General features: G+C 42.7%; 3 protein-coding genes across 6 annotated transcripts in view; 2 read left to right on the top strand and 1 right to left on the bottom strand.

Annotated features, from left to right (window-relative positions):
- LOC127494405 (transmembrane O-methyltransferase homolog) overlaps positions 1 to 13,071 on the top strand; it is a 76,852-nt gene that overhangs the window by 1,484 nt on the left and 62,297 nt on the right. The window contains exon 1 of one of the 3 annotated variants that reach the window (XM_051860300.1): positions 2,182 to 2,264. The exons of 1 other annotated variant lie outside the window; for it this stretch is intronic. The gene's annotated coding sequence lies outside the window, so the exon portion shown is untranslated. Of the gene's footprint in view, positions 1 to 2,181; positions 2,265 to 3,425; positions 3,454 to 13,071 lie in introns of those variants that run through there. One more of the 3 variants, XM_051860301.1, reaches the window with a different exon arrangement.
- LOC127494404 (transmembrane O-methyltransferase homolog) lies at positions 3,928 to 5,479 on the top strand. 2 transcript variants are annotated; one of them, XM_051860296.1, is made up of 3 exons: positions 3,928 to 4,410; positions 4,491 to 4,711; positions 4,836 to 5,479. In XM_051860296.1, the coding sequence occupies exons 1-3, from the start codon at positions 4,155 to 4,157 to the stop codon at positions 5,145 to 5,147; spliced, it is 789 nt and encodes a 262-aa protein (XP_051716256.1). In that variant the 5' UTR covers positions 3,928 to 4,154; the 3' UTR covers positions 5,148 to 5,479. The 2 variants fall into 2 exon arrangements, with proteins under 2 accessions (XP_051716256.1, XP_051716257.1); XM_051860297.1 differs by having other exon boundaries at positions 4,491 to 4,687.
- LOC127494395 (uncharacterized) overlaps positions 12,563 to 13,071 on the bottom strand; it is a 492,193-nt gene continuing 491,684 nt past the window's right edge. The window contains exon 77 of the mRNA XM_051860279.1: positions 12,563 to 13,071. Within this exon, the coding sequence (XP_051716239.1) occupies positions 13,056 to 13,071 (16 nt within the window). The 3' untranslated portion in view covers positions 12,563 to 13,055.

Genomic DNA, 13,071 nt, shown 5'->3' on the forward strand with positions numbered 1-13,071 from the left:
GGCCTCCGCTTGAGCTTGAAAAAGAGACTCACACCAAGGTCGAACATTATAGGGGCTTGGGGCAAAAATGCCACCGAAATTAATTAAATGCTCCCAGAATTCAAGATATATAGGTTTAAAAAATGTCCTTGTATGGGTTCATCATGACCACTCAAATTTAACTCCCTTTGTAATTATCATTTAAATCTGACTAATTTTCAAATAGTTTGTCATAAATCAAATTGGGGTAAATCAAAATATGACTTTCTGTTAAAAAGCAGGACATTGATTTGTCCACTGTAGTGGACACCAGGACTTAAAGCATGTTTATTACGCATTTTGGGAGACACAAGTGAATAGAGAAAGAAATTATATATCAATATTCCTATGAAATAGTAGATATTATTATGAAAATCCTGCCAATTATTAGTAACACTTTTTGTCTGAGCATCAGTAACTCAGTGTTGTTTGTACTAGGGCTCTAAACTTTGATTCACGATAGCCACATTTGTCTACAAATAAAACTCTCTTGTACGTGTGCTTCACAATCACAGATTATGAGTTCATGTCAAACACAAAGAGTTCTGTTGTTACAACCTTCCACACTATCTGCCCCACATGAAAATATACTATAGTAATTCTGAACCATACTATAGTAAAGTACTTGAATTAATTTGTTGTGGTAATATAACAACTATAGTAATATAAACAAATTACTTTACCCAATACTTCTACAACTATAGGGTATATTATACTACAATACACTACAGTTTACTGTAGTAAAAACTACAGTGTACTACAGTATTTATTACAGTTTATCAGTTCACTATAGTTAATATTACAGTATGCTGAAGCATTCATTAACAAAGTGTTGTAAATACTATAATATATACAGTATACTACAATTTACTATAGTGTGGTTCAAAAACACTATAGTATTTACTATAAATTACTATATACCCCAAAATATTTTTTCGCTGCCTCAGGGCAACACTGTGCAACAAGAATCATAAAGAAAATGATCGTAAGACAATGCTCAGAGAACAAAATCACAAATCTTTTTCAAAAAAGTCAAGAAATCATCAAGTAAAAAGGGAAAAACACTTGAAAGACATTGATATATTGAATTTGATCCATGCATAGGACTGTATCATGTAGTGTGTCATGTCATATAATGTACTTCATGTAATAAGATTTCACTCCGTACTAAACTTCAAACAGCAGTTCTTCTCTGCTGTGAAACAGAGGTGTGTGTTATCATCACTTTGTGTGTTCCTGCATCTTCTCTTCTTATAACACATTAATGTCAATGTGAGGTACTGTCCAAAACAACAAGTACCCCTTACTGCACAACGAAAAGAAAAACTGAATTTCTGAACATGCAAAATAAAAAATACTTCATAAAACCTGACAAAAGGCTTCTCTACACCTTCATACACACACACATGTTTTTTTGTACAGTTCGTGTCATTTTAAATAAGATTACTAAAGCAAATAATCTTGCCTTCTTCTCACACCATGTGCTCCTGTGACCATGTGTCAGAACAGGACGTCCCACCTTCAGATGGAGCTTGATAGTGACTCCCACACCTTACTGGACTGTTCTTTGGTACTTTCTCAACCTTTCTAATTGGTTGCAATCATTTAAATTATTTTCTTAAATTCATCCTTTTAAAATTGACATTAGAGGCAGTAAACCAACTGATCCTTGTTTATTGTGATGTGATTTCTGGAGGCCCTTTGAAAACAATATCATGAAAGCAGGTGCTCATGTGTAAGTATGATTCTGAGACACAATAAAGATAAGAAAAATCAGTGAAATCAGTGAATGATGTCATTCACTTCAGGTCAGATCTCCTTGTGTTTGATGCCGCACTGCCATCTAGTGGACATGACGGGCTACTGATAGTATGGGCGGGGCTTTAATCTGGACTTTGTCTAATTAGTCAGGTGTGATTAGATACTTCAGATGTCACAGACCCCCAGATATGATCATCCTCGTGTGAGGGACCTCACATTTAAAAGATACCTATCTTTATAAACAACCAATTTATAAACTGAAAGATTTATTTCATAAATTAAAATATTATTTAATCTACTTTGTATTTATTCACATTCATCGTATTTAATAATTATTTTTTCATTTATTTATTTTTAACTTTTCTACAGATCTTCTGTCACTCCAGACTGAAAACCGCTGATCAAACATCAAACTTGTCTAAAAGTGTCCTGTACCTTTAAGGTTTCTCATAGACTAGATAAACTCGTCTTGTTCGGTGTGTCAGGTGAGTCCGACAGTAACAGGTGTGAGTGTGAGCCTCTCTTTATCTTCACACACACACACACACACACACACACACACACACACACACACACACACACACACACACACTTGTAAGTTCTGCACCTTTTTCCTATTTTGTTTTTACCCGTTTAATTATGATAAATCTGACAATTAGACTTTATGTTTAACATAGTTGTAAAAATTGTAGCTACTTTACACAGAAATGGTTACTAAACGATCATATTGAGCTTTTTCACACATCATGTATATTGTTTTGTCTTGTGTCTGTGAAACAGTGAGTATGTGAATATCATTATTGACGCTGAAATTAACATTATGTCACAAGTGCCGACTCAACTTTTATTGATCCCAGAATATTTCTTTTAATTTGGTCATTATTCTCACCTAAAATAACTGTGTATCTTCAGAACACTTGTAATGTATGGCTTCAGTTTGGAGCTCCACAATCCTGGTCCTCCTTCACTTTCATCAGTTTAGCAGGACTTTCTCCAAATGTTCCTCAAAAGAAAGGTGTAGATTGATAAATAATAAGTAAATAATCACACATTTTGTGTGAACTTTCCCTTTAACTAAACCTGGAACTGCTAAATCTTGATGTTAAATTCAGCATGAAATAAATTCTTCATATGCATTTTCAAAATACATGATATAGATCTTATTGTGAACAATTCCTGCATGCGTTTGTTCATTAAAAAAAAAAAAACAAAAAAAAAAGAATAGTTTGACCTCATAATATTTATTTAAAATGCCATAACTGGATCTTCCAGTGAAATGACACACTTCTCTCTGGTGACGTATGCAGGACTTCTCCAATCATTTATTCCTTTTAAAGACAACATGAGATCAAAACTGACCATTCTTTTTTTTTTTATGGAATATTGTGGTGTTTATTCTAAATGATTTAATTGGTACACATCATTATTTTTGTTTAAATTCATGTTCCTGGTAATCTCGAAACCACAACCATCCAATCAAAAAAATCAAGCCAACAACACAATAATAATAAAAACAATTCATGCCAAATAGCAATAAAACACGTCTGTAACATTCTGAAGTGTACCAAGACTTTGAGTCTCAGAGTGATAGTCAGTTATAAATATAATTATGTTTCAAGTTCCATTTTGTGTAATAATTTTCAGATCATAGACGGAGGCTGAACCAGCTCCAGGGTAAGAGATGCGCTTCCCCTTTAAAAACACATTTACATAGATTTCCATTAAATAGATTAAAGTCACATGTCAACCTAACATCCCAGCATAAACACTCCTGATCAATTATTTAACACAAGTTAACACAAGTTCTTATTAAAGCGTCTACATTCACAAACCACTGTTAATTTGAACAAAAGGATTGTATGAGGGATTTGGCGTGGCAGAAAGAAGCGTACAGACAGCGCTTCCTTTATAATCAATAAAAACCTTCATCATGATCTCACAAAGTTCTGTTATAATCACTGAAGCTGACGGCACAATGAACCTCTGATTTACATGATTGTTTGTTATAATGAGAGGATTTTCAAGTGTGCTGTTTTTGTTCAGTCCTAACTTAAACACCTGATTGGCTGTTGCATTTTGAAGAAATCAACAGATATGAATGTGATTGGCTACACTGCTCAACGCTGCAAAACACGTAAATAGAAACCTTTGACGTTCTTCAGAGCTCAAACACAGATACGCACTGGATCATTTGTCAAATCTGTTTGGCCAGTATGTTATTATTACAGAGAAAACTGATCCTAGACCAGCAGTTATGGGCAGCTTTTCCCCTCTGTCACTGTGGCTTCTTCCGTTTCATCGTGACTTTAAGGTTTCCCAGAGTGCCTCTTGTCCTGACCGCTCCTCTGCTCCTGTTAGGTCACTGATGGTCAGTGATGTCTCTGCTGGTGTTCTCCGTGCCTCTGCTCCCGGTTGTGGCCGTGATGACGGCTCTTTTCCGCTCACCGCTGTCGGCCCTGTGCCGTCAGGTGTATTCTGGCATACTGAAGCTTTCTCACAGGAAGGTCTGTGTCAGCTCCACTCACGCCTATGTCTTCTCCAACTGCACCCACGGACAGGCTCAGAGTGTTCTGCTGACCTTTGACCTCTACTCCACCACACACGCCTCCTCCAACATTGGCCCTCAGAAAGGTCAGGCACTGGAGTCTGTTAATGCTTTATTTCATCAAGCTCTTGAATCTTCTGCTCTGGAGTAACTCTTGTCGCTGTAGGAGCGTTTCTGGATGAGATTGTGACGCGTGAAGCTCCGCTGAGGGTTTTGGAGTTGGGGACACACTGTGGCTACGCTTCCGTCAGGATTCTGCGTCTGCTCCCTCCGTCTGGAAAACTGCTGACTGTAGAGCTGGATCCTCTGACAGCAGATCGAGGGGAGGAGATCATACTAGTGGCAGGCTTCAAAAACCAGCAGGTGTTACATCATCGCTTTCATTCCGTAATAGAAGGATTTTCATCATTAGTTTGATCTGTAGTGCATTTCCTTAATTCAGTTAATTACTGAAATATCTTACTCATTATTGTTAACCATGGTTAAATGAGCTCAGCATGTTCTTGCTCAGTTTCAGGTGCTGACATGCTCCTCGGCTGAGGCCATCTCTTCTTTACCCTCTCACACTGGGAATGATGGACTGGATCTGGTTCTAATGGATCATGACCCTGAGCTTTACCTTCAAGACCTGCTGGCCTTACAGAGAGGGAATCTGCTCTCTACCTCCTGTGTTGTGTTGATCAACAGAGCTCTGACGCCTGGAGCTCCAGACCTTCTGGAGTACGTGACAGCCAGACCGCAGAGCTTCAGCGTGGGCAGACAACTCCATGGACTGATGGAGATACGCTGCCATACAGGAATGAGTCCTCAAACCCACAACTGAGTTCACATTTCAGCAGTTCTGGATCCATCGGCCCAAAGTCAGTGGGTTTCTGGTTAAATCCCTGAAATAAGGTCTGTGGTTAACACAAGTTCAAGATATTCTCATGTTTTAATCTGTCAAACAGGAAAACTCCACTCATCCACTCACCATAATTATTATATGCTTGTTTAATTTTGTCTTCTGATATGATCTTCCTAGTCGAGTCTCAGGACTAAAGTGATGTTAATTCTGTTTAACTAATGTTTATTGCCCTACTGTTGTACTTTACCATGTATTTATTTACCTATTTATTTGAACATGTTCAATATATAAATGAAATGAGTAAAAATCTACTCTCTGTGCCCTTTTGTTAAGAAATTATATCTACAATTAATCATTTAAGTGGAAATTTTATAATGTATAGAAATAAATGTGAATATTTAAAATAAAAAGTATGTCAGATCTCCATATCATATGATAAATGATTAGTTGGAGGAAAAAGACTTGGAAATCATTGAAGAAACAGTTTTTGAAAAGAAACGCTCCACCTGGAGAAGTGTGCAGACGTTTTCTTTATAACAGTTTTCTATGGGAGGAAAACACTTAACGTGTAATTAAACGTGTTGTTCATATTCTGGGCTCATCTGCTCATAGATATTATGATTTATTAGTATGATGTTTACTGAGTTTGGTCTTTTAATATCACTGTCTCAGTACATTAAGACACGTTAAGAGTTTTTTTATGTTAAGTGTTCCTGAAAGTCTCATTTCTTCTCGTCCACTGGTTGTTATTAAGCGAGAACATTGATTGCACAAATTGAACTGTTTTTCTTCTAAAAAGATCCAGCAGCTTGAAAATACTCTTTAATGTTCATATGCTAATAATTATTCAGTTATAATTAGCTAAAGCTGATAGTATTTCTTTTGCTACGTCCAAGGTCATATTAATTTGTTTTTTGTTATTTATATAAAGTGTTATTTGCGTCTGTATTATTCTCTCTCTCTCATTCTTTTCTTTTTTTTCCCCCTCTCTCTTTTTGTGTGTGCTTTCCTGACAGGTTAAGGGTTACCACCTGTGCTCCATTGGTCATGTGAGCACTGCGAGCGCACTGATTGGTGCATTTCCTGCATGCTATTGCATATAATTACAGAGAGAGCATTGATGAAGTAGAGGATTAATGCAGTGTGTGATGATCTTTCACTCTCCAGTCCCAGAGGAGTGTAGCGCTTGTCGTGCTTCTGGTGGTTGTGTTGGGTTGGGTTGGGTTGGGTTCTTTGAGAGAATAACTTCTATCGACTTCTAACTTCTATTGACATTTGATATTCAACAGTGCTTTGCATCTACCTACATTGACAGCATTTTCTTTAAGAGCTGCTGTGCAGCCAAAATTATATACCATTTATCACTGTAAAGCTGCTTTGACACAATCTGCATTGTAAAAAGCACTATATAAATAAAGGTGACTTGACTATCGTAAGTTTATGGGTAATGTAGGGTGGAGGATTCCGATATCTTTTGTCCTGGTTATGGTTTAGTTAAAGATGGTGTCACGAATACGGCTCCCGCGGCTCTTCCTCCCGGCCGCCGGAGGGAGCCATCACCTGAGTTCTAAGTTACTTCCTTCTGGACTACGTTATCCATAGGCCCTCATTCCTGGGACTGATTGCACACACCTGCATTGCATCACACTCACACTATTTAAGACGCACACACGCATCCATAAACTGCGAAGTCTTGATTTGCCCCGGTGATCACTACTGAGCGTTTTCTTGTGGACTGTTACCTTGCTATCGATTGGACTGTTTATCATCTGTAAACCTCTGCCGCCTGCCTTGAACCCTGCCTGTTTCCTGGACTACGTTTGTCTGCCGCCTGCCCTGAACTCTTCCTGTTGTAAGACCCTGTTTGTCTGCCGCCTGTCTCGACCCAAGCCTGTCCCTGTTTCCGCTACTGTCTTGCCCTTGTCTGCCTTGTGCTTTGTTGTTACAATAAAGAAACTGCAAATGGATCCTCACGCTGTCAGCCCTTCATTACAGAAGACTTCGCCATCAAACGATCCAGCAGTTCTCCTGCAAATCTCCACTGAACTCTCAGCACAGGCCTCTCAGCTTGCCGCGCACCAGCACCAGCTGACTCGTCTTACGTCACTCACCGAGGAGCTGGTGAAAACCCTGCAGAGCCTGCGGCTTCCCTCTCCTAAAGCCATCACGCCGCCTTCCGCTATCAATGTCAGTCAAGCGTTCACTTCTCCACCCGCTGTAAATCCACGCCTCGCTCTACCCGAGAAATTCGACGGCAGTCCAGCCAAGTGCAGGGGCTTTCTCCTTCAATGTTCCTTGTTCATAAACCAGCAGCCCTCGTTGTATCCCAATGACACCAGTCGGATATCGTTGGTATGCTCCCTGCTCACGGTCAAAGCACTTGACTGGGCCACAGCGGTATGGAGAGAAGATAGCTCTGTGTTCCCCACGTTTACGGCCTTTCTGCAAAGCTTCAAGGAGGTGTTCGAACATCCAGAGGGCGGGAAGAGCGTCGGCGATCAGCTGCTTTCATTAAATCAAGGTAAATCTACCGCCGCCGAATTTGCATTGCAATTTCGCACATTGGCCGCACAAACTAACTGGGTGGAGGACACACTGAAATTACTGTTTCGCAAGGGCTTGTCTCTGGAGCTTCAGGCCGAGCTCGCTTGCCGTGACGAGGGGAAATCGCTGAACGCATTCATTGAGTTGACCATTCACATCGACAACCTCCTCCGAGGCCGACGACCCGTTCGCCACCTCACGCCAGTCTCTGCCGTTCCTGAGCCCATGCAACTCGGATATACTCCCCTTCTTCCAGAAGAACGAGAGAGAAGACTCTGGTGCAGCAGGCAATTTCATGTCAGACACATTCATCCGTCAACACAACATACAACTAACCAACTGCAACTCTTCGTTAACAGTGGAGGCGCTAAATGGGAAACCTATAGGAGGAGGAAGAGTGGCGCACATTACCTCAGCGCTGGGTCTACAAGTTGGGGCGCTGCACCATGAACAAATTCAGTTTTACGTCATCCATTCACCTAACAATCCCATCATCCTCGGGTTACCTTGGCTTCGAACACACAATCCGCACATATCCTGGAAGGAGGGTCAGATCGTCCAGTGGGACCCCGCTTGTCATCATCGCTGCCTGAGTTCCGTCACGCCATTACCCCTCCATACCATCTCCGTCGACGAGACCCCAACCGACCTCGAACCTGCTATACCAGCCGAATACACAGATCTGACCATCGCTTTCAGTAAGTCCAAATCCACGGAACTACCACCTCATCGCCCCAGTGACTGTGCAATTGAACTATTACCCGGTACCACTCCGCCTAAGGGCAGGATATTCCCTTTGTCACAGCCCGAGGATGCAGCCATGAGATCGTACATCGAGGAGGAGCTGGCTAAGGGATTCATTCGGCCATCAACATCACCAGCTTCATCCGGGTTCTTCTTTGTCAAGAAGAAAGACGGCGGCCTACGGCCCTGCATTGACTATCGCGGCCTGAATGACATCACTGTAAAGTTCCGATATCCGCTACCATTGGTCCCCGCAGCCCTCGAACAACTACGTCAAGCCAAATACTTCACCAAGCTGGATCTACGCTGCGCATACAATTTAATTCGCATCAGGGAGGGCGATGAATGGAAGACCGCTTTCTCCACTGCCACTGGCCACTACGAGATCCTTGTCATGCCCTTCGGCCTGACCAACAGTCCTTCAGTATTTCAATCCTTCATCAATGATGTTTTCCGAGATATGCTCAACCGCTGGGTCATCGTGTACATAGATGATATTCTCATTTATTCCAACTCCTACGACGAACACATTCAACACATTCGAGCTGTGCTGCAACGTCTAATACAACACAAACTTTACGCCAAGGCTGAAAAGTGCAAATTCCACCGCACCTCAACATCCTTCTTGGGCTACATCATCAGCCGAGATGGAGTGGCAATGGACGACAGCAAGGTAAAGGCGGTGTTAGAATGGCCGCAACCACGCACCTTGAAGGAGCTACAGCGATTCCTGGGGTTTGCCAATTTCTACAGGCGGTTCATCAGAAACTTCAGTGGGGTTGCCGCTCCCCTAACATCCATGACTAAACGCCAATCTTCATGACTCGTCTGGTCGCCCGAAGCAGTAAGTGCGTTCCAGGAATTGAAGGAACGTTTTACGTCAGCACCCATCCTACGTCATCCAGACCCCGAGCTTCCCTTCATCGTGGAGGCAGACGCTTCCAGTACTGGCATTGGTGCAATCCTGTCTCAAAAGCAAGGTAATCCGGCCAAGATGTTCCCCTGTGCCTTCTACTCTCGCAAACTGTCAGTGGCAGAACGTAACTACGATGTGGGCAACCGAGAATTACTCGCGATGAAGGCGGCGCTGGAGGAGTGGCGCCATTGGTTGGAGGGGGCAAGACACCCGTTCACTATTCTCACTGACCACAAAAACTTGGAGTACCTGCGCTCAGCCAAACGCTTAAATCCACGACAGGCAAGATGGGCAATGTTCTTCACGCGTTTCCACTTCACTGTTACTTACAGACCCGGCTCAAAGAATGTCAAGGCGGACGCACTATCAAGGCAAGCGGAGGAGACAGGACGTAGTGAGGGTACTGAGAACATTCTGCCTGAAACCTTGTTACTCACTCCAGTACAGTGGGATGTCATGACGGAGATTTCACAGCTCAACGAGCAAACCGCACCCCCAGTAGCATGCCCTCCAAACCGCACATTCGTCCCCATCCAGCTCAGGGACAAACTACTCCACCAAGTCCATGATTTCCCGAGTTCTGGCCGCCCAGGCATCACAGCTACGCTGCAACTCCTTCAAAACCAGTTCTGGTGGGAGACCATGCTCGCGGATATCACCAAATTCATCAACAACTGTATCGCCTGTCAAACCACCAAAACCTCACGTCAGGTTCCTGCCGGTCTGCTTCAACCTCTTCCCATTCCCCAACGTCCTTGGTCCCACATCGCAATCGACTTTGTCACCGATCTCCCCGAATCCCAGGGTCACACCACAATTCTCACGGTCATTGATCGCTTCTCCAAAGCATGCTGCTTACTGCCACTACCCAAACTACCCACAGCTCTAGAGACCGCTGAACTCCTGTGTAATTCGGTCTTTCGTTTCTACGGCCTGCCGGAGGACATAGTGTCGGACAGGGGTCCTCAGTTCACCTCTCGTGTCTGGGCCGCCTTCTTCAAGCAACTCAATGTTAACATCAGCCTCACCTCTGGGTACCACCCCGAATCCAACGGCCAGACTGAACGTTTGAATCAGGAGCTGACACGGTTCCTCCGCACCTACTGCCATCAGAACCAGGCCGACTGGAGCCGATATTTAATGTGGGCGGAGTATGCTCAAAACTCCTTACGGAAACCTGCCACCGGAATCACGCCCTTCCAATGCGTGTTGGGCTTCCAACCACCTCTCTTTCCCTGGTCAGGGCAACCATCTGACTTACCCTCAGTCACAGAGTGGATGCGTCGTAGCAAGGAAACCTGGGATCTGGCTCACCACCATCTCCAGCGCACTGTGAGGCGACAGGAGACTCAGGCAAACTGGCATCGACGTCCCAATCCTCACTACTACGTGGGACAGTGGGTCTGGCTGTCCACCAAGGATCTTCGCCTCCGACTTCCATGCCGCAAGCTCAGTCCCAGGTTTGTAGGGCCTTTTCAAATTCTTAAACAAATCACTCCTGTATCATTTCGACTCAATTTGCCTGCTAATTATTGTATTTCTCCCACCTTCCATGTATCCTTGCTGAAACCCTCCGGGGGCCCGAGAGAGGAGCCAGTGGGAGCTGAGACCCGCAACCCCCCACCCCTGATCATCGAAGGTGAGGAGGCCTATAAGGTTCGAGAATTGCTCGATTCCAGGCGCCGGGGTGGAAGGCTACAATATCTGGTGGATTGGGAGGGGTACGGCCCGGAGGAGCGATCTTGGGTCAACAGGGATGATATCCTGGACCCATCTCTCTTAGAAGAGTTCCATCGGATGCATCCGGAGAGACCGGCCCCTCGTCCACGTGGTAGACCTCGGCGCCCGCTTCCTCGCGTCTGGAGCCGCTCGCAGGGGGGGGGGCTCTGTCACAAATACGGCTCCCGCGGCTCTTCCTCCCGGCCGCCGGAGGGAGCCATCACCTGAGTTCTGAGTTACTTCCTTCTGGACTACGTTACCCATAGGCCCTCATTCCTGGGACTGATTGCACACACCTGCATTGCATCACACTCACACTATTTAAGACGCACACACGCATCCATACACTGCGAAGTCTTGATTTGCCCCGGTGATCACTACTGAGCATTTTCTTGTGGACTGTTACCTTGCTATCGATTGGACTGTTTATCATCTGTGAACCTCTGCCGCCTGCCTTGAACCCTGCCTGTTTCCTGGATTACGTTTGTCTGCCGCCTGCCTCGACCCAAGCCTGTCCCTGTTTCTGCTACTGTCTTGCCCTTGTCTGCCTTGTGCTTTGTTGTTACAATAAAGAAACTGCAAATGGATCCTCATGCTGTCAGCCCTTCATTACAGATGGAGGGAAGTTAAATGTTTTTTTTTTTTTCTTTTAGGGACAGGTAATTAATATTAATTATTTTAGGTAGAGTTTTTTTTTTTGGATCTTCTTTTATATGGGTCCTCCACTTGAGGTAATGTTTCTGTTTGTTTTTGGATTATTTGTAATACTTTATTTCATACCACTTCATACTCCTGCTTTATAAATAAAAGGCAGACACACCACCTAAATTGAAACCCAGTGTCTGGTGGTTTTGTGACTCTGGGAATGGAGAGCTAAAGATCCTCTAAGTCTCTCCACCTTTTTTTGTTCGTTTGATTCCTATTTACCCAGGACAAAAATGGGAGGATGTATAACAGACACAAGTCTGTTATGGTTTTCTACTACGTACCAAAAGGGGGCGCTAGTATACTCAAGTATGAGGTTTAAATCCAGGTACGTAGTAGAGGAAGACCGATTTGTTTGAGCAGAAGGAAGTATGGCTTACTTGCTGCATCGCCTCAAGTCCTCAGGACATCACAAACGTGATTTTTGTGTAGATTGTGTAAATTTTTGTGTATGTCAAAACACAGTGTTGAAATTGTCACAAAAGTCACAATTTTAAGGAAAAAAAACAAAATGGTTAGCTGAAGGGTAACTGATATTTCCGACAACTCAAAAATCAAAACGGGTCAAACTGACCCACAACAGCACATGAGGTTCAGCAGGAGAATCTCTGCATCTGCTTATGAAGCTTCAATAAAGTGAACTTTTCACACAAAAATAGCTGCTCTTAACTGTATATTTATCATTTTATTTCCATGTGAATGTAAATGTGGTGAAAGAGAAGATTATAATTTCTAAACAAAATGCATTAGACTCTCTAGACCAGAGCAAGTGAAGGTACAAAATGCTGTTAACTGGTAAAAATGTTTAGTTGGTCTGTAGAGGAGAAGAGACTCCATCCACAGAACAAACACAATATACTGTAGATCTGTGCTTTAACAACAGACAGAGATAAAATATTATAAAATAAAACAGAATAGCAAAAATAAACATATTCTGTGCATAAAAAGGTTTGAAAACTTTTTTTTTAACATGCGAATTTCACATTGTAGACTTACTTTATATCATATGATACATTTATGTACTAAATCATATTTATGATTAGAAACATTTTAATCATTATGGATGAGTTTAATCATTCAATATCACATGTTTCTAACACACATGCTGCTTTTACACATTTACACATTAATCACACGTTTATTTCTCCTCATAGACGCAGTAGAGACTCTTCTGTGGATCATCTGATGGTCACTGATCCTCTCATGATCATTTCACAGATTTAAACTGATGTAAATGATCCATCAGGGATGTTTGGTGATTAATCTTCATCTACT

This window comes from Ctenopharyngodon idella, chromosome 14 (assembly GCF_019924925.1).
Source record: "Ctenopharyngodon idella isolate HZGC_01 chromosome 14, HZGC01, whole genome shotgun sequence".
Taxonomy (NCBI): Eukaryota; Metazoa; Chordata; class Actinopteri; order Cypriniformes; family Xenocyprididae; genus Ctenopharyngodon; species Ctenopharyngodon idella.

Excerpts from the sequence above, each read along its gene's own strand:
- LOC127494404 (XM_051860296.1), top strand. The coding sequence starts at position 4,155 with ATGTCTCTGCTGGTGTTCTCCGTGCCTCTGCTCCCGGTTGTGGCCGTG. Across the intron at positions 4,411-4,490 it reads CAACATTGGCCCTCAGAAAG|GAGCGTTTCTGGATGAGATT; the intron begins GTCAGGCACTGG and ends TTGTCGCTGTAG. Across the intron at positions 4,712-4,835 it reads TACATCATCGCTTTCATTCC|TTTCAGGTGCTGACATGCTC; the intron begins GTAATAGAAGGA and ends GTTCTTGCTCAG.